This window comes from Amblyomma americanum, chromosome 3 (genome assembly GCF_052857255.1).
Source record: "Amblyomma americanum isolate KBUSLIRL-KWMA chromosome 3, ASM5285725v1, whole genome shotgun sequence".
NCBI lineage: Eukaryota > Metazoa > Arthropoda > Arachnida > Ixodida > Ixodidae > Amblyomma > Amblyomma americanum.
Genome location: NC_135499.1, coordinates 219,376,597 through 219,403,926, shown reverse-complemented (window position 1 = coordinate 219,403,926; position 27,330 = coordinate 219,376,597). Strand labels below are relative to the sequence as shown.

The following is a 27,330-nucleotide window of genomic DNA, read 5'->3' as shown; positions in this document are numbered from 1 at the left end:
TATTATAAATGTGTTTTAATCCTTTTTTTGAACATGTGATTTAAGTTGCAAGCAAAGCTGCCCGACTCATTGCTTTATATCTTTTATGTTCGCTAACAAAGGCTTGATAGAGAAGGTCAGGCAGAAACCGCACATTTGCATATGTTCTGTTATTAATACTAGAATGGCCCAAGAAATGTGCATGCCATCGTGGGCCACACTACGCTACAGTGTGTATGTGTACCACAGCATCACAATGCATCTGACACAATATGAACCACTACGATAGATGCTCACACATGCACGCTTGCCAACTGCAATGTCTCTCTCTGGAGCTCAAACATTACAGAAAAAAATCTCAAATAGTAACAAAAATACATTCTGGTACTAATAAAAAATTTGCTTCCTGTCAGAAAAACTAGACAAATACAGCCATTAAATCAATAAGCCTAACTGCATGCTGACTGAGCTGCAAATTATGAAATGCTGGCTAGCAATTGATCACGAGAACAAACTTGCAGCATTAATTCACCTCAGATCCTTTCTTTTTGTTTTTTATTAGGACAGCATACAAAACATTTACAAGCATGTCACAGTAAGAACAAAGTAAAACTCGAGTCTTACTTTTGATTTAAAATACATGGTAGTACACAGATAAATCCAGAAAAATAAAATAATAAAACATCAATAATGTGTGTCAGTAACGCAAAACTAATTAGAAATGCAGGCTTGTTCTCTTATCACAGACAGCCTATGCTCTTCAGAGGGCGGCCCTGCTGCACTGACTATTGGCAATCCATGAAAACAAATGACTAACTTCCGCTGTACGCTGGACATGGCTGGCAATAGACAAACTTTGCTCAGTGACAGGTTAGCACAGTGAGCTGCTTGGCTCTTTGGATCTATTTCGTACGCCACTGTGAAGAAGGCACTCAAATATGTGGCCACGATGAAAATGTCTAATTTTTTCAAGACATGTTGAGAATCTCAAATCCTGTCTATTGACCAGAAAAACAACCGCCAAAACTTGGCTGCATGCTGTGAACAAAGACATGAGTAATGTGAATTCGGATTAAGTCTTTCTCGTGAGTGACTGTGTGAGCTAAAGGAACTTGAGATGCAAATAAACCCACAGATATTAGTGAAGTGAATCCATGACTGCGAAACTGCAGACAGAGGACCGTATTATAGGAGCTAAGATTACCAGCCTCCACAGTCTATAAAAAGCCTACATATCACAAAATAGAAATACTACAAATGGACAATTGACAAGCTGCCATGATACAAATGCAAATACATATGGCACACCTCTGTATTTACCTTTAATGTTGCAACCAGCTTCTCTGGTAAGACACCCATGATAGCAAACAATAACTACAGATCTATACAGTAAGGAATCAATATATATGCTATAATAGTGAAATGTTGATTAAAGAATACATTCTTAGCATTATGACCACTGCTGTCGCAAAGTGGCTTCATAGCATATTCATTACATGGTAGCTGACATGAAGGCAAAAAAAAAAAAAACCTACATGAGAAAAAACATGAAACATAAAAAATCTGTGCAACTACACAGGCCAAAAAAACATTCTGTAAACGTTCTGATAAGCTTAATGTTTTTTGCATTGCACACAAATTTCCCATACTGATTACATAACATACATTCTTGTTTGTAAACAAACCATAAATGAATGCAGGACAAATAAAGCCTCAATGTAAATGCTGTTAACAGTTTTTACACTCTGAGAAATGAGTAAAATTGCACCCATTTCATCAAAAAGTATCAATCTAGTTTATCAATACCTCTTATAAAGAATAGAAGTGCATTTTTTTATCTGGAGGAACATTTTTGTACAATCCAAGAGACAGAAATGCACAACAGTAAAAGAATTGCTGCAACTGGACTTCGCAAAACGGTGTTGAGTGAAGAAAAGCCTTCACCAAAAGTAAAAGCCAAGTTCATAAAAATGAAATGAATGGAGCAGTAAAAAGTAAATGTGGTTTAAAATCATTACTTACATGTGACAAGATTCTGATTTCAACATTATGCAACAGGCAGCTACAGTAATCTGTCACTCCTCTTTCTCTCTCTTTTTTTAAATCTGGCTTTCGCATACCCTGGCTCTGTGTTGTTAATTCACTACCACTGTCCTCATTTTGTGTTCCCCTGCAGAGATCTCCGTGGGAAGCAAGATTGAATAAAAATACATCTCAACATGTGACATAACATGGAAAGGCCAACTAGTTACTTTAAGTGACATGAAATTAAGTTATAAGCACACAGACAATACCAGATCACTGACTGTTCTCCCCACCAAGCCTTTCAATTCATGAAAAGCTCTACCCCCATCATTGGTAACAGCAACATGGATTGCCATGACAACTAACACTATTCCACGTAATAGAAACGACTGTGTTGACCAGAAGCACACTTTAATGTGCTGTAATGTGTATAATATAACATTGATGTGCTAGCACCGGCTCTTCTGTCAGGCTCTGATGCTACACTACAGCAGGATTCCTTACACTTTGCAATTTACCTTCATACAGCAGATATCAAGCATTGCTCTAGTTGCTCTGTAAAGTTTAGCCACAAGAGTGCCTGGATGTTTTTGTGTGGCTCACTTAACAGAAAATAAACCATAGGTCATGTTCCTTTTTTTCAAATCTCACCTTACTGCTTTGTAGATTTGACACAGAAACCAAGAAATTAATATTTAAGAGAGAGTCACAGAAACATGAGTAAGCAAGCCCTCTGAGCGGTACAAATCGTCTTGTGCTGTCTTCTGTTAATCAGCCATGGTTCGAAGACTGAGGAAGCAGAAGTCAAAGAAGCAAAAAAATGCCCCAACCCAAGAAGAACTAAGAGCTGCCAGCATTGAAATGACATCAGAAAGAGAGCAGTGCGCTGAGCTACAACCAGCATATGCATGCTACACAACACCCCTGCCCCAACAACAATCATAGGCAGAAGCAAGAAAGCTCAATGTGAATTGTTTTGAACTGTTCCAAACAGTTCAAACGAAGTGAATTCGAGGGCCCCTCTAATATAAGCTTAACACTGCATTCAGCTTATACACGTACTTATCAAAAATCTTGATAAATATGATTCAACAGACAAGAATCTAAAACGGATACCGTCAACTATTAGCTCCAGCTTTGATGCCACAACTCCAGCTTTGATGCCAGAATGCATTAAAAAAAAAAGCACTAAAGGCAGAGAATGGCTTACATAAATCTCAGTATTTTCAGACCAAAGCTTGTGAAGCAGGCACCGCATCAACTGCAAGCACATGCTTACATAATCCCTAGACTCTAATCAAGGAAAGTTCACTGTCTAAATGCTGAGAAGGGTTACTAATGCAGCCAGTTCACAAATGTTAACAATATGCACAGAGTGTGAGAACCTGTGTTCAAATGCCTATGGAGCTACAATGAAGAGGATTGCAGGAACTAAAAAATGTGGACTGTAAGCAAGAAAAGAGTGAAAAATAAACTATGCTGCCAGATTAGTAAAAGCAGCACCTGCCATGCACTGTGTGCTCTTTGTGGACCAGCACTACAGCACCAGTCTGTACGTTCTAATGACACAAAAACCACAAACAAAAAGGTTGTGGGGTACACTCGGTACTTGCAAAAATACACTAGCCCACTCTTGGCCAAAGTGGCTGGAACAAAGGTACAGACTGTAAGAATGATTGTAATCTGGTTTACAGTTGGTAGTTCCAAACTGAGTAAAACATTTCGTGCAGATTTCAACTGTTGAGATCATTCCGCATCAGCTCTTTCTTCAAAGTGACTTAGAGAAACACAAAAGCTGTCTTTGACCTTTTTGTTGCAGCCAACTAGCAACTACAAGCATACGATTTCACGTAATGAGATATGGTGCACTGATTTTCTCACTTTCATTCTTTAGTCAAAGCATCGCACAAGTACAAAGTGCACTGTCCACCTTAAATTGTGAACAAAAAGAGAGAGAAGAAAAAAGTTCCTACGCTACTGATGACAGTAACTATCCCCACAAAAGTCTCTTGCTCACAAGGAATGTCTCTGCACATCAGAGTAAAGAAACTAAACACAGATGTTTGAAACTCACCACTGAGTTGGTCATGTTGCATCCATTATGAGCTCATTTGAGCACTGAAAAATCCAAGTTATCCTGTTCAACTTGATGTCTGGTGGTCAGGGCTGCTGCGGTTACGACACCTGGGCCGTCCCCTCTGACCCTGTTGCAAGACAACACCGTGCACACCTTGCATATGCGATCGCAGGTTGTCAATCCAATTGAACCTTCGAGGACAGAATTCACACTGGTGTTTCAGAAAGTTTGGGTTGTGGATTGCACGGTGGCGCCGCATGGTGTAGGCCGTCGAAAAGTCCTTGTGGCAGATGTCACAGGGAAACCGCACCTCTTCTTTCTCACGTGACGGCAATGGTGGCCAAAGCAGCGACTCTACAAGATGCTGCACTCTGGTGGCTCTCTCTTTTGCATTGGAACCTGCAGGTACACCCGCAACATCTGCAACAAACAACGGCAGAGTGTCATGATGGCAAGTTTAAGGGCATCAATAAACTATGCAGAGAAGTCTATGCATTTTTACAAGCGATTGCATAAAAAAGCATGCCTTAAGGCTCCCTTGGACATTTAACATTCACAGAAAAAACATACAGAAAACTAGAGCGAAAGAGAAGTGCCAGGATGTCTCTCCGATTTTAGGAATCACAAAAGGGCTCATAAAGGCATTTCTACAGCAGTAGCACACAGCTTGTGCTCTAATGGTAATACAGAGCACTGCGAAATTGCACAGCTTTCCAAGATTCGCGGCACTTCACACAGTTTGCAAAAAAAAAGAAAAGCAGTAATGGCAGTTAATTTAATATTATACTTTGGGAGTGTTACCTGAACATGCAAGAAAAAATAACAAAAAAAATAAGAAAAATAAACTGATGCACAGAAGAAATAAAAGGGAGCCATAAATTAATGCACACATTCTGTCCCAGAATTAGCCCAACTTTTCACAAACAGATAGGTCACCTGTGCTTGCAATTTAGTATATTTTGACAAGGTTCACATTTAGTAGAGCACAGGTATGATAAAGCCAACACGTATTTTCAGGTCACTGAAGCATGCATGCAAGTACTCAAATTGCCCAAATTCAATTTCTATGTTTTAGTAATACCCTTCAAAATGCCCAAACATTGACCATCTTTAAATGGTCTATGAAGCAACGCATGTCCAGGCAACAACCAAGCAAACAACCTTATAATCTACATTTGCTAACGAAAAATGAAAAGCACACAACCTTATTATTTTCAAGGACTAAATAAACCTTTATTGCTCTGCAACAATATATACTTCAGCTGTGAACTGTCAAGTGAACTAGCTAAAATTCGTAAAACACGCCAACAAATGTAATCAACTGTGAACAATATAAAGAAATGTATATTTTCGAACGCCAAAATACACACTCAATAAATGCAAGCAAAAGTCAAGACGGCACAGCAATAGACCTAAGCACAGCAGAAAATGGAGAGCTATGTTTATGACATCTGACAGTTAAATAAAGCGACCGAAATATGTTGTGCTGCAAGCTATCAACCACTTGTTTAGAGGATTATATATGAATTGCTCTTTCACATAAAAATCGATTTTACAACCGCGATGAATACGTGACATACTGTTTTGTTTTAAGCACCAAAGGTGAGAGATCTTCTGGACAAGAAAACAGTACTCCTACCAAACACAACTCATAAATATACTGTAAAATATTACCAACCTAACAACATCTACACAACAGAATATGCAAATGCCAGTATAAAAGCAAGTACACCGTCATTTCTAGAAATGTTTTGGAATGTATAAGTTGAGTTCTCAACATCTGCTACCAAAATGTGTGGTTCACAACCAGAGATGCATAGATCTTAGCATTGGAATCAATATGAACAAAAAAATCACTATAGCTTGATAAGTACGAACAATGTGCCTCAAGTAACATATTTTGCTTTTGTGAGATCCCAAGAGCCCTAATAATGTCCTTCAGCTGTCATAAAAGAGGGCAAAATACTGTGTCAAAACAGTGCATGTTTCTTGTGATTTCAAGCATTAAAAGCACAACGAATTATAATGGAAAAGCATCCCCCAGTTCGGACCCTATACTGCTATCATAACACCACTTCACAGTATTGTTAATAAACTTCAAACGCACAAGGGCACAGATTTACTTAGATGAGCATTCAAAGTTGCATTTTTAATCTGTCAAGCATAGTAGTGAACCAGACAATTTGGCAGAAAAACATAAAAACCTTTACATTTTTTACTTAAGTGAACTAAAGTACACAACAAAGCCATACATAATAGTTAAAGGTACCAGTCAAAAATGCTGGAACACATGAACACCTGGAAACACAACAAAATAATATAAACTATGCAATAACAACTTCAACAAAAAGAAAGACCATATTAATGTTTACGAAGCTAAAGCAACAACACTAGAAATGTCTGGCACCCTTATGAACAGTGCAACTAGATATCACATCATACAAGTGGTGGTCACTCTTTTTGAGCCATAACAAGCCGCTGTGATGCCAAAGGCCTTTGAATAAGAACAGACACAGGGAGACCCAACTCAATTCTTAAATATCAATTCATCAAACAGCTAGTTCAATGTAAAAGGTTGTTCATGATGCTGCTAAAAGTGGCTAGCAAGATATTTGCTGCTGTTCCCACAAATAATGTCACTGCCATAAAAGGAATCGTGAATAAAACTGCTTTCCAAGCATTTCATAAAGAAGCCAAACCTTTCACCGAGGCCATGATTGCAAGCAGATCCACGCCCTCCTGTGAATAAAACATGGCAACCTAGAGATGGTGCTCATAAATCAGCTTCACAATCATGACACTGCTAGAACTAACACTTAGGTGCAGGTTTGTTTTCATAAAAGCAACATCGCAAAGGAAATTGTAAACTTTTATGTGGCCATGCTATGTGAAATCAATGCCACAGCATTTATACCTCGCATATAAGACATGCTTAAATATGCAGACCGAAACAGTGCCTAATTTGCATACCAACTGCAATGCTGTCCAATTTATCGAACAGTGAGAAACAGTAATAATCCAAAACCACTAATTTTTTCTTTCTTCTTAAAATCACATGCATTAAGCAAAAAAATTCACAAGCATTCCATTCAAGTCTAACAACATAACTGGAACAGAGTTGAGCTACCGTTAGGGAGCAATTATCAACTGATTATGCAGGTATCCGAATGTGGAAATGAGATGTCACTGTGGCTTTTAAAACCAAAGAGCAGTAAACAAGAAATGAAGATGATAGATGGCACCTCCCCCACCTAAAATAAAAAATAAAGCAAGTACAAGGGGTTTGAGTGAGCTCACAAGAGCACCAACTTCTGGTTTACATCATTCAGAAATCTAGAACCATCACTAAATTTTGTAGCAACAGCAACATTACTGTAGCATTTTGAGCCTTCAGCGTGGCGGCACCGCCACCCTGTGGCTGCGCCACCCGCTGTCACGTGGTAGGTCACGGGGTGCGGAGCAGCTGCCGGCGGCACGGTGCCGTGGCTGATCACGTGGTTGGTCATGTGATCAAGTTCCACTCGGCCAACTGTAGCTATCGCATCACTCCAGGTTTAACCAGAGCTGAACCACCGCCAATTTTTTTGCCTCTGGATCAGCCAGACTTTCACAAATGAGTAGGCAAATAAACAGTAATTATGAAAAGTGAGAACAGATACCAAAGTATAGCTTAGATTGATTTTCTAAACTGGGCCACAGCTCTAAATGTTAACTATAACTTTTTTCAGGGACAGTAGCGTTTTTTTCATTACCAGCAGAGGTGTTCTCAATCTAGCCAACACTCCAATGTTAGGCGTCTGCAAATGTTTTAAAAAACTTCAAGCTACTTATCTGAATGCATGCTCATGAATGTTAGTAAACTTAACCATTAATGTTTCAGCGAACAAAGAAAAGACCAAAATACATATTATGCCCACAAGATAGACCAGTGTACAATAGCCTCTTCTCTGTCTGTTTCATAGTGCGGCTTACTGCGATGCTTTTCTTTGTGCTTTACCGATTGTACATAATGCTTCATGCTTTTGCCTGCCACTAAAGTAGAAAGTGTACTTTGATGCAGTTGACTCTCGGTAATTAGAAATTAAAGAGGAGGAAAATTTTGATTAAATTATGCAGAATTAAAGGAAGCATTTTCTATACACTTGATTTTGACAAGGCCGTGGCATCAGTTTCAGTAAACCAGATTTCAAATTAAGTGAGCTCAAATTAAAGACTGCCTACTGAATTTAGTCCTGCTCCAAACAAGCATTTAAAGGCAGCAATAACAAAAAAAAACCTAGATAGCAACCAATTTCCAGAGGCACAGTAAAGCAAAGCTCTAAAGCGCAGAAGCCATCCGCTACTACCTACCAACTGGTGCTACCAACTGTTGCCTACAAACTGGTGCATCAGGGCAGATGTGTTCCAACTGGAGCAGCTGTAGCAGTTTAATGTCAGGCAACACCATAGCCCTGCAGTGCTTATGCAGAAAGTACAGTCACAGCACACCTGAGATACAAAAAAGCAGCACTAATAGACTGGTGCTGCACTTTACAGATACACAAATCGAACCCACAAGCCACACCTTACCTTTCAAGGCAAGATTGCCATTACAGCAAGTTCGTGTGGGGTAGCCTAATGCTTCTGTGGGTCAACAACATGGAAAGCCACACACCATATATGCACACATGCAGCAGCCATTCGTCAAGGCTAACAACCCCAAAGCAGGTACAGTAGCACACAGACACACACACGCCTCTGGTGGCCTGCTGACGACATGGGCGACAGATGTATCCCTCTGCCACTGCATCAAAGCTCGCGTCACAGTACTGTGCCAGGTGGAATCTGCTTTCGTCCGCCCTTTGGGTCTACGTTGAGCTGGTGCACACTCCGAATGTGCCGCTTCACGTCGTCGGGCCAGTTGAACTGTTTGGGGCAGAGAAAGCAAGGAAACTTTCGTCGCACCGGCCAGTGTAGCAGCTGATGACGCTTGAAGTTGGCCTTGTTGGCAAATGTGTGCAGGCAGATGGGGCACACAATGCGCTTGAGAGGAGACCGCATCGATGGCTCAAGGTCATAGCCAAAGTCATGAGAAGGCTCAGACACTTCAAAGGAAGCCTCTGGAGAAGGCCTGTGGCGAGGCTGATGTTGCTGGGCCATAGACAACATGGACAGGGACTGATTTGAAGATGCGTAAGGAGAATCCTCCTCCTGGGCAGCTGTTGCAAGGGTGTCACCAAGCTCTTCAGGCGGCTCGTCCTCATCAGTGATGTCACCGTCTGTGTCAATTTCCTCTTCCTCCTCCTCCTCCTCTTCATAGAGTCCAAGCTCTGAAATTTTTTTTGCTTTGTCAGTGCTTTATTATACTGATCCACGGTACACACCCAACACACTTTCGAAACAAAATTTACTGTAGTAGTGCTACAGAAATAAGACAGATAAAAATCAAAATCCTACCAAACATAGTTTTAGGACAAAATGAAATTCAAAGCTAATGATGTAGATGAAAACTCTGAATAGAAACTATATATATATATATAGAACTAGCTTTTGTTGGCTGGAAGTGTGCATTTCAAGCAATTATGCCACTACCCCTTAGCTTAAAAACTGGTCGTCAAGCGAACTGATTGAATTTAAAGACACTAAAAAATGGCACTGACCTACCAGAGAGCAAGCGATACGTACAGGCCTACTTTAAAAGTTAATCGTTAATCTTACAACACGAGTCGGTGATCCCATCACATATTTCAATCGTACCCCTCCATTACAACAAATAAATCTTTTAATCTATTACGTTAAAAGAACACAAATCAGCAACTGAAACCAAAACCAGCAGTAATGTTACTAACATTATCAGCAAAATTTCTGTGCACATGTTGAATGGCTAAACCTGTTGCTACAACTGGCCCCAATTGAGAAATGTGAGAAATCACCGAAAACAAGCCTGACCACTTATCAATTAGTAAGTTCGGAGTTGGTTCCAGGCCAACATAGCAAATGCAGCTTCCCACAAATGTCACTCAAAGTGAGGCCACAAAACAGGATACTTTAACTCTTTGTATATCCGAACAGCCACATATATGGGCAGAAAGTATGAACAGATGACTGATCATGTGGCAGAAGTGAAGCTCTGAAAGAGCATGCAAACACTACTGCCACATTACCTGATATGGCAGCAATATTTGAATACTATTTCATATCTTCACTTCTGAAATATGATCAGTTGTATGTCCATACATTCTGGGAACATATGTGGCCGTTAGGATACAAAGGGTTAAAAGCAACCTGAGCAGAAACAAAATTCCAAGCAGCAGCATAACTTGGCACAAATGGTCAGAACAGGGTGAAAAATATACAGAAGTTATTCTAACATGTTTGAAACTGAAAATTCCTAGGAGACATCTCTTTAAATTCAGTTGAGAAGCCAAAACAAGAACAGTGAAAGAAACACTTAACAGCCCACAGCTTATTTGTTACTAGTGTCTGCCAGTTATCACTCATCTGTTCTACAGACAATTAAGGTGCATAATATATTAGCTGTTTAAAAGTGAGTGTCAAGTCAAAATAAATGCCCTAATGGAATGCTTGGCCTACCATTTCAGTTACAGACAGAGAGCTGGAAGACTTTGCTGAGGGGGGCTGCAAACCCTTTCCCAACTGTCTGTGGTTTTCCACCAGACAATACTACAGGTACATTTACACAGTTCATGTTTTTCAATTTCATTGCCTTGCTACTAATAGAAAAATCTCAATAAATGTTAGAGCTTTTGCTTCACTTCTTCCTGTTTGCACGTGACTAAAGTATGTGCTCTTTTAATGCATAATGCTGCCATATCTGCAAATAATTGACAGAATATGAATGTCTCCAAGAAGAAGAAAAATACATCACCAACTAACCATTGCAAGGGAAAAATCAAACCTATAACAAGATATGTGCGCAGCCAGTAAAACCATGGCTATAGTAAATTTCATGCACATACACCTGACATCGTCTTGGTACCAATATCGTTTTACTGCATTAATACACTTTCTACACAGGGTGTTCCACCTAAGACTTTACACAATTTTTAAAAATAGGCTTTCTGAGTTAGAAGAGCACTTTTTTCAGCATAGCATTGTCAGCAGTGTAGTACATCAGAATACAGCTAAGACGTGCTAACTAGTAGGCTGGTTAACTAATATTGAATAGTTAACTTTTTAACTACTATGGGTAGGCTCCTGAATTATTGAGAGCCGTGTAGCCCATGGTAAGTAATATCCATATTAGTTCTTAGAATTTCGAAAACGCGGTTACCCTCGGCGCTGTGGCTCAAAAAATTTCGGCTGCATCGCGCCAAAATACATGCGTTTTTGAGAAGCTGGCAGGCACAGCAACCTCTCCAGTGCAACTCAGAAATATCCTAAGTTTGTTGGGCCACAGCGCCGAGAGGAACCGCGTTTTCGAAATTATAAAAACTGATATGGATATTACTTACAGTGGGCCTCTCAACAATTAAGGAGCCTAACAGTAATAGTCAAATAGTTTACTATTTAATATTAGTTAACGAGCCTGCTACTTAGCACGTCTTAGCTGTATTCTGGTGTACTGCACGACTGACAATGCTATATCGAAAAAGTGCTCTTCTAGCTCAAAAAGCCCATTTTTAAAAATTGTGTGAAGTCTTAGGTGAAACACACCCTGTATAACCACCATTTGATCAAGAACACAAAACTGTGCAAGCTAAAGCAACAGTTGGCATGTAACCAGTACAACAATGTTGCCCTCAGGAATGACAGCAGCAAGAAAAATGTTCACTGCAATTATGACAAAACAATTAAGCACAACCCAAAGAAGACAACAAAACAAGGATAGGCTCATGTTTTACAAAACATGTTCTGCTTTAGTAAGGAACTATAGTTGAATGAAGCAAGTGGATTCCCATACACTCGCAAAGAAAAGATACAAACAAAAGTGTACACTGTGCCAAGCATGTGTGCACTTCAATTCCACATAAGGGACACTGAGGACAACTCCATGCAATTCCTGTTCTCAATGAAAATGGATTTTCCGGCTCTTTCTGGGTGCGTTGACGTTTGTCCTGCAGCGAATACATTAATGGCAGAGAAAACTGAATTTGGAAATTTCCCTGCCACTTGACTCAAACTTTCGATGTCTACACCGTAAAGGACTGGTCACCACCGTGTTGAAGTGAATGACTATGTAGCATAGCCTGTGGGATACCAAAAAATCGATGTCAACGCATGCAGTTCACTTGTCAAATCAGCTAGTGATGGCAACATCTGTATTCTGTTGTTTGGTCTTTGCTAGATTATACAACCTCCTTTTTAAGCGACTGCAGTCTCTTTGTAACTAGAAAGTGGTACCGTATGGATACAGGCATTCTATTTGTCCTCAGAGTCCCTTTAAAGGCCGCCATATCATAATATTTCAACCAGCATACTAAAAAATTCCACTCAGAGAGCATGCAAACACAAACTGGCCCGACACTCAGCTGGTCAAGTTTCAAACCCAAAATGTGAAAAAATACAAGCCTGGGGAAAAGAACAGTTAACATATATACCTATTATCAATCCAGCATGGTTTATCCAAATTGCAGAATTTACAGAACAACACAGAACACACGGGCACAATGCTGGTGAAAGAGACATTGCTTGTGGATTCTGTTGTGTGGGACGGCTAGTTCATCCTCCGGTTAAAATTTTCTACTTGTATGCACAAAGCAATCTTGCTTACATGCTATGCTCCATGTGGCTTGACGAAACCAAGGCGAGTTGATCATTAGTCGTGTAGTCTGATCTCCCTTTCATCCTTTATTTTTTGCCTTCAGATTGTTAGGAAAGAATGCAAGCTACAACTACACCAAAATAAACAGATTCATTTCAGCTGCTTTCACCCAGCACAGTGCTGCACATTCCAAAAGTGCTTTTCAGCCTTGAATAACGCCATAGAATTGGATGCATTGAAATTTGCTGTCTGCGCATGAGGAGTCAGAACCTCTAAAACATAACAGCTTACAGCACACGAAGGTTCAAACCTCATATGTTTAGTCAAGAACATGCACTCAGGCATCTAATTTGCAAAAGAAAAAAAAGATATCTCAATGAATGCTCACATATTAAGACTTCCATGGCACGTAAGAAAAAAGTTAAGTGTGTAACTGAAGGTAGAAGTCCTGATGGACACCAGAAGACATTGTCGCAACTGGTGCTGAAGTACCCATTCATATACAAAAGTCGCCAGCTCGTGTCCTTTCTGGTAGCAAATGTACCCCTTCGGCTTCAACTTTGAAGGTGGCGTTACAAGATAGTGTCGCCGATGTGCTTGCCATTGTTTGCAACGACTTTGACCACTGTGGGCAGAGTTCCTGACAGAGCCTGGAAAGAAAGAAAAGGACAAAAATTTGTCACAATACAAAATGCATCAGCTCATGCAAACATTGCTTTCTCACCTTTTAGATGATGTTTTTAGACTTCAGCTGCTCCCCATACAAGTACAAAAAATGAAACAAATAGTTAATTAGTGCCACAAGCCCAACATGAATTATGCCAGTTCAGAAGTTGTGTTGTTGGGATTTGTGTTTCTACCAAGCGAAGCACAAGATTTCAAACATGAAAAAGAGTATAAAACATTAATTTTATTCATCAAAAAGAGACAAAATTCAAGATGAGCATGCTCTTCTTTCACAACTGTGACAAACTCTGAACATGCGAGCATGGTTGGTAGCCTCATGTGAAAGACACACTGTTAAATACCCAGAAAAAGCAGCATGACAAATCCACTCTTCCACATTGTGAATAATAAAATCCTTCAACTTATAATATACATAAAATACACATACCAAAACAATAATAATCTGCAAATACAGATTATGGAAAATATTAGAAAAAGAAGGCCTGAGAAAACTAAATGCCACGAACATTTGTTTGGGAGAATCTGTGTATTCGTGCTAGAACAGCAGAACCTGTTCCCTGATTTGCAAAATAAAGCTTGTCAGCTGTCTGGTATTGAGTAAAATTATACAGCCAGCTTTGGTGCTTGAAAACAATGCAGTACAATATAAACATACACCACGAAAAAACAAGAGAGCAACTCATACGATGTCTTTCGGGGATGGCCTGCTTACGGTACCCAAAGGAGACACTAAAAGCACCAAACTTTCTACTTGTGCAAGTTAATGGCAAACAGTTGTTTGATACAGAATAGCCTCAAAGCTACCACCAGATTTCTTTCCAGTATGTCAAAACTGCCTTCCCAACACAGCCCTACACGGCAAAAGCATGGTGTAACATGGTTTGTCTTGCAAACAAGCATAAAGTACACAGCCAGTGCCAACCTGTCCACACCGCATGATTAAGAGGGCGATATACACACTTTCCATGCTGATATTCTGAAGAGGTATAGTCCCCCATTCCTTATCATTATTTGCCCAAAACTGTGCTTGGCCTTGCTATGCACACAGTAAATGCAGCTTTTTGCATTATGTCCCCATCCACTCTCCCAATAATAAGACACACACCAAGACTTAAAATGTGCACTTAACTAACACTGAAATACTGCTACTCTTTCCCTGAAAGACATTTAAGCCACACTACTGGTCACACATGGAAAAGTACAAGTTACCCACTAACAGTCTGGTTGTGTACCTAAAACATCTCGGAAGCCACACATTTGCATTTGATTATCAGAAATTGCAATTATTCAAATATTAAAAAAAAACTGCAGCAGTGGCCGAGTGGTTGAGCATCTGCCTCGCATGCGGGAGGTGCGGGTTTGATCCCCAGTGCCGCCAGGTACCCACTGGTGATAAAATCGGTACAAGTTTTCCCCTGGTCTGGTGCTCGGCTTATTTAGAGTGAAATGCTTGGAAAATGGGTCTTTGACCCCACCTTGTGAAGTCGAAACTAGCTTGTGCCAAGGCGCTCTTTGGCCATGGCTGCCCTTGCGCCATAAAAACATCCATAAACATAAATATGAGAAGAGTATGGCTAAAGATAAAACTGATTTATAAAAAAAAAAAGCGGTACCAAACCAAGTTCACATTGAAGCTGTGAATCAGCTCACCTCAGTATTTTACTCAACAATGCCTATGGAAGACAGTTGTTTCATCAAGGGAGTCTTTTATGCATTCCCAATAGGCATTTTCCAAAACACTCAGGAAAAGCAAGGACTCTAGAGTTGCTTCGATGATGCAATGGCAGTGGAATGAGAAGTGATCAGAGACATCTTGCAAAGATTACATGGTACGAGATGCTGTTTTCTTTCATGCTTTCAAAGTCCCTCAAACACAGCTACCAAATTACCAAGTCTCACCATCCTAACCAGCCATTAGGCACCCTTGCCAACATTTCCATTATCTTGGTACCCACTCTGTTACTCTGTTCTCTGCATTAGATGTGTTGCCCAAGTCCATGACCTCTTCTCTATTTCAGCTAGAATACTGCCTTGAGTTTGTTCTTTAGCCCCCGTTACTCTCTTAGTCTCTTTATGTTGTTCTGAACATTTTCCTTTTTTTCTGGTTGGCTCCACTACCCTCAATCTTATTACAAGCTTTTTATTGGCCTCCAACCTTCAACAGCACGGGCAAGTACAGACAAGAAAAACCGGCTATATACTTTTCTTTTGAGACATATCAGTGAACTGCAATTCAATCATGAATTGAATGCCTGTGAAATGCATTACAACCCTTCTCCATACTAAAGCTTACAGTCAAATTATTTGGCACTCCGCTGATGTCCATGCTCACCTGCTTTTAGCCATGTACTGAGGCTTGTTTTAGGTGCACTGCCCAGGAAATAAGAAAAGCTGAATCAATTTATATGCTTTTTAGATTAGGCCGTATCAGCAACCAATGAAGATATAGCAAGCCAACAAAATCTTGATATTTAGTGCACTTCCTTCACTCCCTATCTTGGGAAGAGGTTGAGAAAAAACCTGTTTTCAAAGAAAATGACCTGAGAATTCCAGCAAGAGGCACTGATATGTCTTACTAAATTTGAAAGCACCCAGCAGGCATATGTTCTAAGAAATGGATTGGTTTAGTTTATGGTGGTTTAACGTCCCAAAGCAACTAAGGCTATGAGGGACGCTGCAGTGAAGGGCTCCGAAAATTTCAGCCACCTGGGGTTCTTTAACGTGCACTGACATCGCACAGTACACGGGCCTCTAGAATTTCGCCTCCATCGAAATTCGACCGGCGTGGCTGGGATCGAACCCACATCTAAGAAATGTGCGTAAGGCATAGATAAACTCACTTAGTTTACAAAATTGGCAATAATGAATGCGAAAAGTTACACACGAAATTACAGCATTTTATCAAAAGTGCCATGTACACAATACACGTACTAAGTCTTCAGTATAGTGAAATACACAGATTGATCCGCCATCCTGGTACTGGTTTGCCATCCAAATTGCTGGTTTTGAGTGCCCATTTCAATTCAGTCCAGTTTCATTGCAGCACACATTTCCCTCAGCCCACTGAAACTTATTTGCTACATTATGACCCCCCAAAATATGACCTTTGCTACTATGTCACATGCATCCTGGCTGTGTTGGGAAACCTTCTTAAAGCTTTGAAAATTTTCCTGCTGTATCGCTAAAAGAAAATGAGACTTGCAGAACCAAACTTCAACTGTTTCACATTCAGATATACAAAGAACCTTTTAAAACAGCATTGTGTCTTAGCAACGTTAAAGCAGAGAATAAAACATGGAACACAATAAAGGCTGCAACTCAGTACAGGCTCAAAGCTTTCTAGAAAAACAGTTTCTTGAAAGCCATGCAGCATATTAACTCACAAAGAAATAACATTCCTTCCAGATGCTGGGAGCAGTATTGGGGCATCACTGTGTTACTTTACCAAGCTTACCCAGCCCTGAAAACTGTCTGCTGCACAGATGTCAAATAAAGGTGTCAATCTCAGGAATAAGCTTTACACTGCACCTCCATTAAGACAGTAAACAAAAGAGTAGAGCAACAGCACTTCCCATACCACTATGTACAGTGCTGACCAAGGAGAGGGTGCTCAGTGAGTGTGCATTATTTTTTTTTATATGTACACATAATTACAGGTGAAGCTCCATTTATAAATATCTCCGATAAGAAACTAACTTCAAATATAAGTGCACGTTATTGCTTTAACTCCCCATGCAACTGGCAAATTTCAGCCCTCATGATGGCTAATACCCTCAGCATATGAGGGCTTCATGCTGCAACCCCACAGTTTCAGGACAGATAGCTAGGTGAGTTGATGGGGTTTTATGGTGTCCAATTGTTGGTGGTTTGACATATACTTCATCATGTCCATAAAGCTGCAGCCTGGCCTTTAGATACTTCTTAACTGGTCATGAAATTCTGTAACACCATTGAAGAAGATTCATAAGCTGCCGGGAGTGTACATATAACACTGCATTGATCAGAGGGCACAGCTTTCTGCTTGTGCCAAGTATGGCACTAAGAAGGCAACCCTAAAGCATGTGGCAGAAGGTGAGGTTTAAGGGGCACCAAGAACAACTCCATCCAATTTTCGTTCTAGGTAAAATTCACCTGTTTGGCTTTTTGTAGCTCTGCTGAAGTTAGTTTTGTAGCCAAAGATGTATATATTCATGAGAAATTCGGAGTTGAAAATGTAATATTTTTTCCCGCCACACAATGCAAACTCATTATGATGATGACATTCAGACAATTCTGTGATCACTGGCTTTATATGGGTGATAGTGTGGTATAGCCTCAGATATCCATGATGAAAAAAGCAACTGACATCGTCACAGTTGGCCTGTGGCGATGACCTGTGGTAGGTATAAATTCCTTGGCATTTTCTAGATTACAAAAGTTGTATTTTAACAGAAAGTAGCCTGTATGTCATCTGAATGTGGTAATCAATTGATACAGGCCAATTTCCCAGGTGTTTTTTGCATCACCTTGAGACAAACAGGGGAAGCCTTAGTTCAAACACTGGTTAGAAAATGACATCCTGCAAGCAACCAGAAAACCACACTAGGTCACAGACACTAGCATCCATAGCCTGGACACCACGCTTGTGCACTTATTGTTTTGTGTCTATTTCTACTTTGTTTGCACATGGGCACCAAATTCAGTTCCGATGTATTTGGTTTCCACATGGAACACCCTGCAAAGCAACAGCTGGCAGGACAATGGTCTCAAGTGAAAGGTTTAGCCCCTCGAGAAAATATGTCAAAGTGTTTCATGAGCATCAGGAAACTATCAAAGGACCCCGGCGACAGTTAAAAAAAAAATCTGCACGACGAAGTCGGGAAGACAAGAAATTTTGTGCAGCTTCTTAAAGAAGTATGTGCCCGTTCAATGCTATTAAAACCTATACACAGGAAAAATCTGTCAGCCAACAAGCTGTTATTCACCTGCCATTCTATTTCCATTTAAACACGTTGCCATCTACTGCACAAGAACATGAAAGGTTAAGACAGGGTGAGTAAGGCTTGACGATTACATTGTAAAGCATTCAGACAAACAACAATTTGTTGAGCAAAAGTCTTGTCCACAAGGAAAAAAATTACTGCATCAGTCCGCAGGAGTGGACAACCATGCCTGCAGACATGTGCTGGAATATAGCGAAACTCACTCTTAGGGACTCATTTACTGCTGAAAATGAAGAAATGAAGAAAACAACACTTCTTTCTATATATTCACAAAGCAACTGTATGCTGTCACCCATCCTGTTTACCTGGTTGTGTTTATCTTGAGTTGTGCTCAACGAAGCTATTGTTAACATGCACAAATTAGATCACGAGTGCACTTCAAAATACAGCCCACATAAACATCAAACACTGGAAACTTTCCAGGAAGAAAGCAATGCTCATCATAGTTGGCATTTTAGTGTTTCAAGTTATTTCTCCACACCTGATAACTTATTTATATGTATAAACATAAACCAGGGTTTTCACAAATGAGTTAAGTATAAAAAGAACACTTCACCCCATTCATTAATTGTATCCCTCTTACCCTTGATTTGGTTGATTTTTCATGCAGCAGGGTATTTCCAAACTTCCACTTGATTTTGTATCTGTCCTCTGCTACGCTCACTACAGCGGACCCTTATCAATTTGAAAGAAACCGGAACTACAATACAGCCATTAAATAGGCTCCCCTTATTTGAACTCCACGTAATTGAAACAAATATCTGGTTCCTTCCGAGCACAAATTACCACAAATCAACTGTAATACTATGCAGCATAGAATTCATGACAGCAATCAATGCAGCCTGAAGTGCCAGTGAGCTTTTTACTCATCTGATGAAAGTGGCAGCCTGAGCAAACAATGATATGCTTTTCAAAGAACTGTATAATATTTATAAAAGCAAGAGCTTAACTGGCCTGCCTAAATGTCCAAGTACTAGAATTAAAGCATAGAAGTCAGGTGCTTTTATATGCAACATTCTCTCACAAATGTAGGAGCCAGAAACGAATTGTGCGAACAGTTCTTTTACAAGCCTCCAATGACTGTGTAGATACTTATGCCATCAAACACAGACTGGTCATCACATTGAGTATGCAATCTTGGCAAAGCTGCTCAAATAATTAATGACTTAATAACCTGGATGGAACATGCTATAAAACCTGTCTTGGCAAAGCTGCTCAAATAATTAATGACTTAATAACCTGGATGGAACATGCTATAAAACCTGTCTCTTCATCAGGTAAAGTGCAGATAAAAAATATGAGAATGGAGAATAGCACCTTCACTAACCTCATGTGTGCATTGTTCCAGTGTTACTGCAACAGGCTGAATGCACAAAAATACATATGAAGTCCACCTCTCGGCTTGCGTTCTTCGATATACCATTCCAGTACTGCATTTCCCCCCTACATTAATGTTTAGTACCCTACAAATATTCAAACCATTATTAAAATGCTCAGCTTAAAACTACATTAATCTGATTCATACTATCTGAAATAACCTCAAAACCTGCGATCGCACCAACATGTCTACTGCTGCTTTTAACTCTATACCCTTCTTCAGCACATTCACTAAGACAGCATTTGATGGCTTTGTATAGGGTCCTTCGTCTTCAGGAAAAAACCCGGTTTAACCCTTTTCTTGCACTCTTACCAGATTTCTTAAAATTTGGGTTAAACCCGACTTCGGCCTAAGAAAAGTGCTTTCTAAAGAACTCCGTTTTCCAGTGCACAAAGCAAAAGACACTGCACAAAAATAAGCAAATGCCTTGCGTTTATTCTGGAGGAGGTGTCTTTAGACAGCTGATGACTTCAAACCTATTTCAATGCTCGTTTGTCATGATGTGGCCTAATCTGAGGATAATTTCAATAAGTATGTTTCAAAACCGAGAGGCATGGCTACCGACCAGATGTCTTAATGGCATTATTGTATCAATCTCTACCTCGGCTAACGGTGTCCTGCTCCAAGATTGTAGTGCTTTTAAAATGGTCGCTATGATGCTGAATGAATGTCTTCGCAGTGTATAAAGGCAGGTAGGTCTAGATCGGACACGGAAGAGCTGCACAGGAGATGGTGATGCACGTGACGAGATAATGTAAAAATAATAAAAAAGTGATATGAAAAATATTTGTTTAACCTGCCGTTTCCATATTGTTTACGAAAAAAATTAGCAAATATTATAGTATTCTTTGCCCCACACAAAAACAAATGCTTATTGTAAACTGCTTTTGCTGCAGAGGAATGACCTGGAAAACATTGAATTATAGAACTTTTTGCCGAATAACTCGATTTGTACCCGAATTTTAGCACAAGAAATACTGCTCGATTTTTGTTCCCCGCCAACCCGGTTTCTCAAAAAATAAACCCTGCTTATGTACCATTACTGAATTTTGTAAACCTTCAGATACTCTGAATATGCTACCATACAAACACAACTTCAGTTCAGATTTGCTTGCAAACGCCACCTGGGAACTTTTCTTTCTGTTGCACTTTTACAGTTAACGTCACGCAGTATAACCAGGAATACTAGTGGCAGAAGTGCAGCCAAACAGAAGGAAAAGAGGTGAAAAGAACTTGAAAGTTAGTGCTGCCCCTTGGTTCCCAGCTGCTTCCTCAAAACAAAAACAAATAAAGCATAGTCTACAATTAACTCAACACAAGCTATAAGTCTCCATTGGCAACTGCCTGAAAAGCTTTTGACACACTTTAGTCACAGAAGTAAAGCATGTGCATTCTTTGTATATTCTACAAAATGCTGTAACACATAAACGTCGAGTACTCTAATGCTGCAACAGACCCTTAGGTTTCCCAATGGGTACAAGCATACCCTGCCCACGTGCTCAGCTTTCTCGGGAATGAAGTACTTGAAAAAGGCGCACTAGGTCTTTAAGCAAAGTGGCATGCAACGGTGTAAATAACGAAGTTAAAAACAAAAAATCTTCCTTCCTGTGCCAGCACACCACTCACAAGATGACTGGATTTCAATAATGCCTGCTGTTGGGCTAGTTAGTTTATAATGCTCACTATGCATGCGTGCAACGTGCTACAGAGATGACAAGAGACAGACGGTATTATACTGCACGCATTCGTAATAAGCACGACATGATATGAAGAGGCAGGCTTCCTTCCCAAGAAGGTCACAAGAAGGAAACCAAGTGCCGGGCTTGGAGACTTGTCCCATTTTAAGTCAGACTGGCTGGCATATTTTCCAAGTGCTTACCCCAGGGAAACCCAAGCATCTGGCCAGAACATGCTTATAACAAGAGAAAAAAACACAGCGTGGTGCCAGGATTCAGCTAAGTGCATCCTGCATGTGAGGCACAAGCTCTACTACTAGGCCATTGCTGCAGTTCAACAAATGTTGAGCAGTAGCCATATTGAACTTTGAACTGGACAGCATAGGTCAAGAACATGGTGTCTTCTACTGTTATGCTTATGGGAAATTTCCAAGCAATATGGCAAAGGCTTCTGTACTGATGACCTCAAAATGTTCTTTCAAGTTTGAACATGCAGCCTGAAAAAATTCTTAAGGGTCATAGCTACAACCTTGTACCACTTCAGGTTAGTCAATAACTTTTCTTGCAATAAGAATAATACCAAAAACAAGGACAACCCCCCTTTCTTTCCACAAGAAATAAATGCAATAATCACGAGACCAAAAAAAAAATTCCAGTCACTTGTAAGCTTGTAAAAGTGTAGCTCTTCTGATGGCCGTGTTGCAACCACTAGTACTTGATGCTGGAATATTACCCCCAAAGGACATATCCTTCAGTGAGCACCAACTGGTGAGAATAGATGAGCTGGACATGCCGAATTAGCTTACCCGCAAGGGGTGCACTCTGTTCAGTTTCACGGTAAACTGCTGCCCAAGTTGGTTCATGGCGCACTCGGAAACATGAAGGCACAGGGACAGAAATGTCCATCACCGCAGCAAACACTGCACCATGCCAAAAGCTGCATCACATGAAAATGATGGTCTATCCAGAAATGGTCAAAGAAGAGTACAGCCCCTGCAGATTACTAGTATCTAAGGTGCTGTAAATATGGGCAATGCTGTCTTGTGCAATGCAGGAACTTATTACAAATAGAGTAAATGATACTTCGTGAACAAAACTAATTTTTCAAAACAAGAATCACCACAACTGGTGTAGCCAAGTGCACTTAGTGAGTATAAAATAAGATAACTGGTAATAACTAAAAGGTAAGTTTCAAGAGAAATGCCTTTTTCTTTGTTCCCTGTATATATACCATGTCTCTTCAGGGCAAAAACACATATCAAGAGTCATCAGAATGACTACTGATGAGAATCATGATTAATCCCATAGAGACTGTTCTGAAATCTCAACTGTAAAAAAGAAAAAAGGGCACTTCACTTATGTAGCGAACTTTATGATGTTTATTTTTACCTTTCTAGAGCCTAATATCAGATCTAAAAAATTGATCACAGTAACAAAAACCTTTAGCAGACAGAAATCTAACAATTAGGTAAACAATAGGCCTTATCTAATGCTCCACTGAAAAACTTTGGCTTTAAAAGACTCTCAAGTGGAAGGCTCAGCTCCAATTTAGGCTCCTCCGCTACAGAAATACTGGCAGGTGTTTGTTTTCTGGGACCTTAGAAATGTATACAAGTTTGACCGTTTCAAGACGGCACAACCATATTTGGGTGTTTAGCTTATGACCTTAACCTGGGGGTCAAGCAGCACTGCCAAGAAGTCAGTCAGTGCTGAGGTCAGGCAGGAACTGCCATCACATGCAAACACAGCGAACAAAATGACAGCCCTCAGCTGGGAGGCAGCTTCACTTTAGAGTAGCCAAGGCGGCTGACCCGGTGGCGTGTCTGAGGAGAGCCATGCGAGATACGCAGGTGTGTGGTGAGGTCACTGGGCCAGGCAAATTCTTTGGTGCAGAGGTGGCAGGCGTGTTTGACACGAAACGGCCGGTGCATCTCCATGTGCCGGTTGAGGCTGCCCCGTGTTGCAAAAGCACGGTTGCACGTGCGGCAGAAGGGGCCTGTCTTCCTGCATGGCAGCACACCACTGAGCCTCAACGCTCGCAACAGGCGTTCAAAATAGCCAAGGCATTTTTATGCGCAAAAGCCCCATCTAAGCTACAACATACTCCTAAGTGGAGGAATATACGTTAATTTCAAGACATTGCAGTTTCTAAATGTGCCCGAAAATCTCTGCACAGTGGCACTTACACTCTTTGCCTCCATCAGACAGCAGCAACCATGGTCAGGAATCAAACCCATGATCCTGTGCTCAGCAGCAGAATACCGTAGCCACTGAACAACGAAAGCGCGTATACTACCATGAAAGTCGCATGACGTGCAATTTCAGATTTACACCCATGACTAAGACCTGATAAACACTTCAGGCAAAATGTTAGTAAAGAAATGAAATATGACAGACATGACCATCACTTGCGGAAAGTATTCCTGTAATGTCATTTTTAACAGCCTTTCCATTCCTTGTTTGCCTATTGTGGCCGCATCACATCAGCTTCAATTTCTCACCTGTTCTGAATGTACTGCTGCATATGTTTGCAGACAATGGGAAAAGTGTGCGGTTCCTGTAACTTAGCCAAGACTATCCAAATGACAATGGTCCACACATCACTCTAGGATGAAGCTTTCCAGAAAATTCACTTATTAGCAGCAAAGTGGCAGTCTCTTTTTAATAATTACATGTTCACTCACTGGTTGCCGTTAATGGGTTTATGTGTTCATACAAGGCACGGCTATTCAGTCTATCAGGCCACCCCAGATTGACAAACCAAGGAGTGAACAATGCCTCAGAATCTGTTCATCAGTAAGAAAGAGTTGGCTACCAGAATGATGGGAGCAAAGAAACACCTCGACTGAACAGGTAACTAACAGAACAGAATGGTTTGGTCAGAAAAAGGTTGCAGGCTAATCCAAGCCACAGCCAGGTTGCCCTGTCCTGTAAGCTATTCCGTCATGCAGTAAGTATATTCTCGTCGTACTTATCTCAACAGAACACCTAGAGAGGACCACATATTCTCTGCGGCTATCGTCTATGCTTGTAAATACAAGGGTGCTTCTGCATGAAACACAGTAGGGTAATCTAGGCAGAGTACAGATTAGCCTGAAAGCTTTTCATCATGAAGTTTGTTTTGAAAACAAATAGTGGCCTAATATGAAGATGAACATTGGTTGCTACCATGTAAAAAACACTGTGGTTTAAAGCTACACACCTCAAGTAGCCCCATGTATTTAGCAGTATTCCTAGAGGTTGAGTAAATTTCAATTAATGGAATAATTACTCATTAACATTCATCAGAATGCAGCCATATGAACACAGAGCAAGGCTGTGCAGTGGTCTAAGAATAATTGTTGTTGAAAAAAAATGTCTTGTACCCTGTAAGTAATTGGTAATTACTTCCTAAGTGAAATCCACACCACCTGGAAAGTTCCCCAAAAAAGTTTAGGAGTATCTTCATTACTGCTTCAGGCTGATTGTTTTAGCCTCATATCTGCCATCTGCTGGCCACCCTGGCTAGCTCATTTTAAAGGGTGACTGCCCCAGGTAGGTGATGGTCTCAGGTTTGAGCCTCAGAGCCAAGATGAATTTTCTTTGATCATGATAATCCTCAGAAAGCTTGACTCTCACAGGAACCTCTCCCATAAATGCACACACTCCAGGGCCCATACAGACTGACACACCACCAGCACCACTAGTCCTGGAGCAAATCCCCCACACATTGCACAACTGCACTTCGATCATATAACTCTCACACAGCATTAGTGTGAAGTATTTCAAGCAACAATTTTACTACTAACGGATTAAACATTAAGTCTGCTCCAGCACATTTGGAATGCCCCACTTTCTCTTTCCTCAACAAGCGAGTCGAATAACCTTCCCTAGCACCATATCATGGCAAGAGGTCATGTTGGATATGCTGGACAGGGGATGTGGCACCTTGAAATGAATGATGCTTCAAGCGCATGGCCTCAAAGAATTAGTTTTAACCATAAATTTGAGTCTGAACCACAGTAATCATAATTTTAAGAAGTAGTGAAATCATAAACCATTTGTCTCAGTTAATGCCGGTAAAAGACTTGCAGAACTTCTTTATCAAGTTTTGATGTCTATATACCTGAAATATCTCATGATTGTGATAATGCAGTAAGTCATATAAATTGCATCCAGCTCAAAAAAAAAAAATTTCTTTCAAGGACAGTTTCTTTCTTTAAACCCAGTGGCAAAATCTGCACAACACTGTTTACATCCTGCCGAACCACCCATTCTGGTTTCCTTTAAAAAAGTTATTGGTTCTCGCTAGAAAACAAATTTTCCTTTCTGCTATTGCTCCTGAGTGGTTATAGAGCTATCCGGTAAGTGAAGGCACTGGCTCATGTTAATTTCAACTCGGATTACCTGTATTTCTGGCTAACTAAACGAAATAAGTTATTTGTTTTTGACTAAACTTAATATTCTAATTAAAAGCTATTTGTTTTGAACAGTACCTTCTGTTAATTTATATCCTTCGTTTCTTCTAACAATATCCCTGTAGGCAGGAAATCACTATAGCAAACATTTGCGGAAGAAAACACATTAAATAACAAGTAACTATAAAACAGGTGAATCAAATGCTAGAGGCCAGAAACGTCAGAAAAATGCAAAAAAAGGCAGCAGTCTTTAATTAGATAACCCAAATAAACCCATTTCTAAACATTTTCTAGCCACCTTATCGACCATCACTGTCTCAAGACTCAAACCTATGCAATCTCCTAGCCTTCTGTGGCCTCCCTGTAAGGTAATTCTTCAAAAGGAAAGTACAAAATACTCTCTAGCGTTGTATGCTGCACAAATATATGACAATCAAGGTAGTTTATTTCAGAACATTGAATAATTGTAGGCAAATCAGGGAGTATATAAGCATGTTTTACCAACATCAAAGCAATATATGTTGGTACTGGATATTCGTACAGCCTATGCATAAAGAGGCCTCAGATTTTGCTTTTCAAACTCTAATGAGCAATTGTGGTTTGAATTTATTAGTAAAAATTACACATAATTCAAACTTTGCATATTGCAAACAAAAAGCCAGTTCTGGTCAGTGCGAATCAATGTGGATTGAGTGAAAACATATAAACGCCCATGTTCAGTTCTGATCTGAGTTTTAAACAGTTCCTGCAGCAAAACAGGAAAAAAGAACTGTGAAAAATCTCACCTTGAAGGCGGGCTTGGGGCTGTCCAGTCAGAATTTCGGTATGTTAGTGAAGAAGCTCCCAGAGCCTGATTCTGGGGCTGTACAGCACCCCAGACAAAATAGACCTCCCTGGGGTGTGGGGCACTAGCAGAACTGCTGCTCTTAGGGTTACCTGCAAGCAAAAAAATGAAGTCAGTACCAAGAACAACCATGTTGCGGCCTCCTTGCATTTTTCCCGGCAAGAATCGATTTCCAGCGAAAACCAGGCTTAAGCTTCATCATGTTTACCAACTACAGTTAGCCCTGTGCTGTAACTGTGATGAGAGTATCTCAAGTAAAATTTAACATAACCACAGCTGACAACTTTTCATCACATTGTAGTTAGGCCACCACGAAGTTGTCATGAGGCTTCATTAAAACTTGCACCGAGTATAAGACTACAAAATGTGACCAATATACACAACATTACAGCCCTGTAACTACATCTTATTGAAATGAATTCAACCCTTAAAAAAAGTTAAAAAAGAAGCGAGAATTTTGACCACTACAGTAAGCAAACTTAGGCAGCAGATTTAAATATATTAAAGCTGGCTATATTTGCAATACCAAGGCACCAACAAGAAGCACAGCAGAAAAATGCTCCAGTTCTTACATGCAGCAA

The 27,330-nt window shown here is 40.3% G+C and overlaps 1 protein-coding gene across 8 annotated transcripts in view; it reads right to left on the bottom strand.

Annotated features, from left to right (window-relative positions):
- Positions 1–27,330, bottom strand: part of LOC144126116 (uncharacterized) — a 208,794-nt gene that overhangs the window by 51,240 nt on the left and 130,224 nt on the right. Inside the window, exons 5-7 of one of the 8 annotated variants that reach the window (XR_013313451.1) lie at positions 26,691–26,841; positions 19,717–23,512; positions 13,677–19,651 (exon numbers count right to left, since the gene is read on the bottom strand). The exons of 4 other annotated variants lie outside the window; for them this stretch is intronic. Coding sequence is in view for 2 of the 4 variants with exons in the window: in XM_077660060.1 (XP_077516186.1) it covers positions 8,882–9,390 (509 nt within the window). In the remaining 2 variants the exon portion in view is untranslated. Of the gene's footprint in view, positions 1–517; positions 9,391–13,676; positions 19,652–19,716; positions 23,513–26,690; positions 26,842–27,330 lie in introns of those variants that run through there. 3 more of the 8 variants (XR_013313452.1, XM_077660060.1, XM_077660064.1) reach the window with 3 other exon arrangements.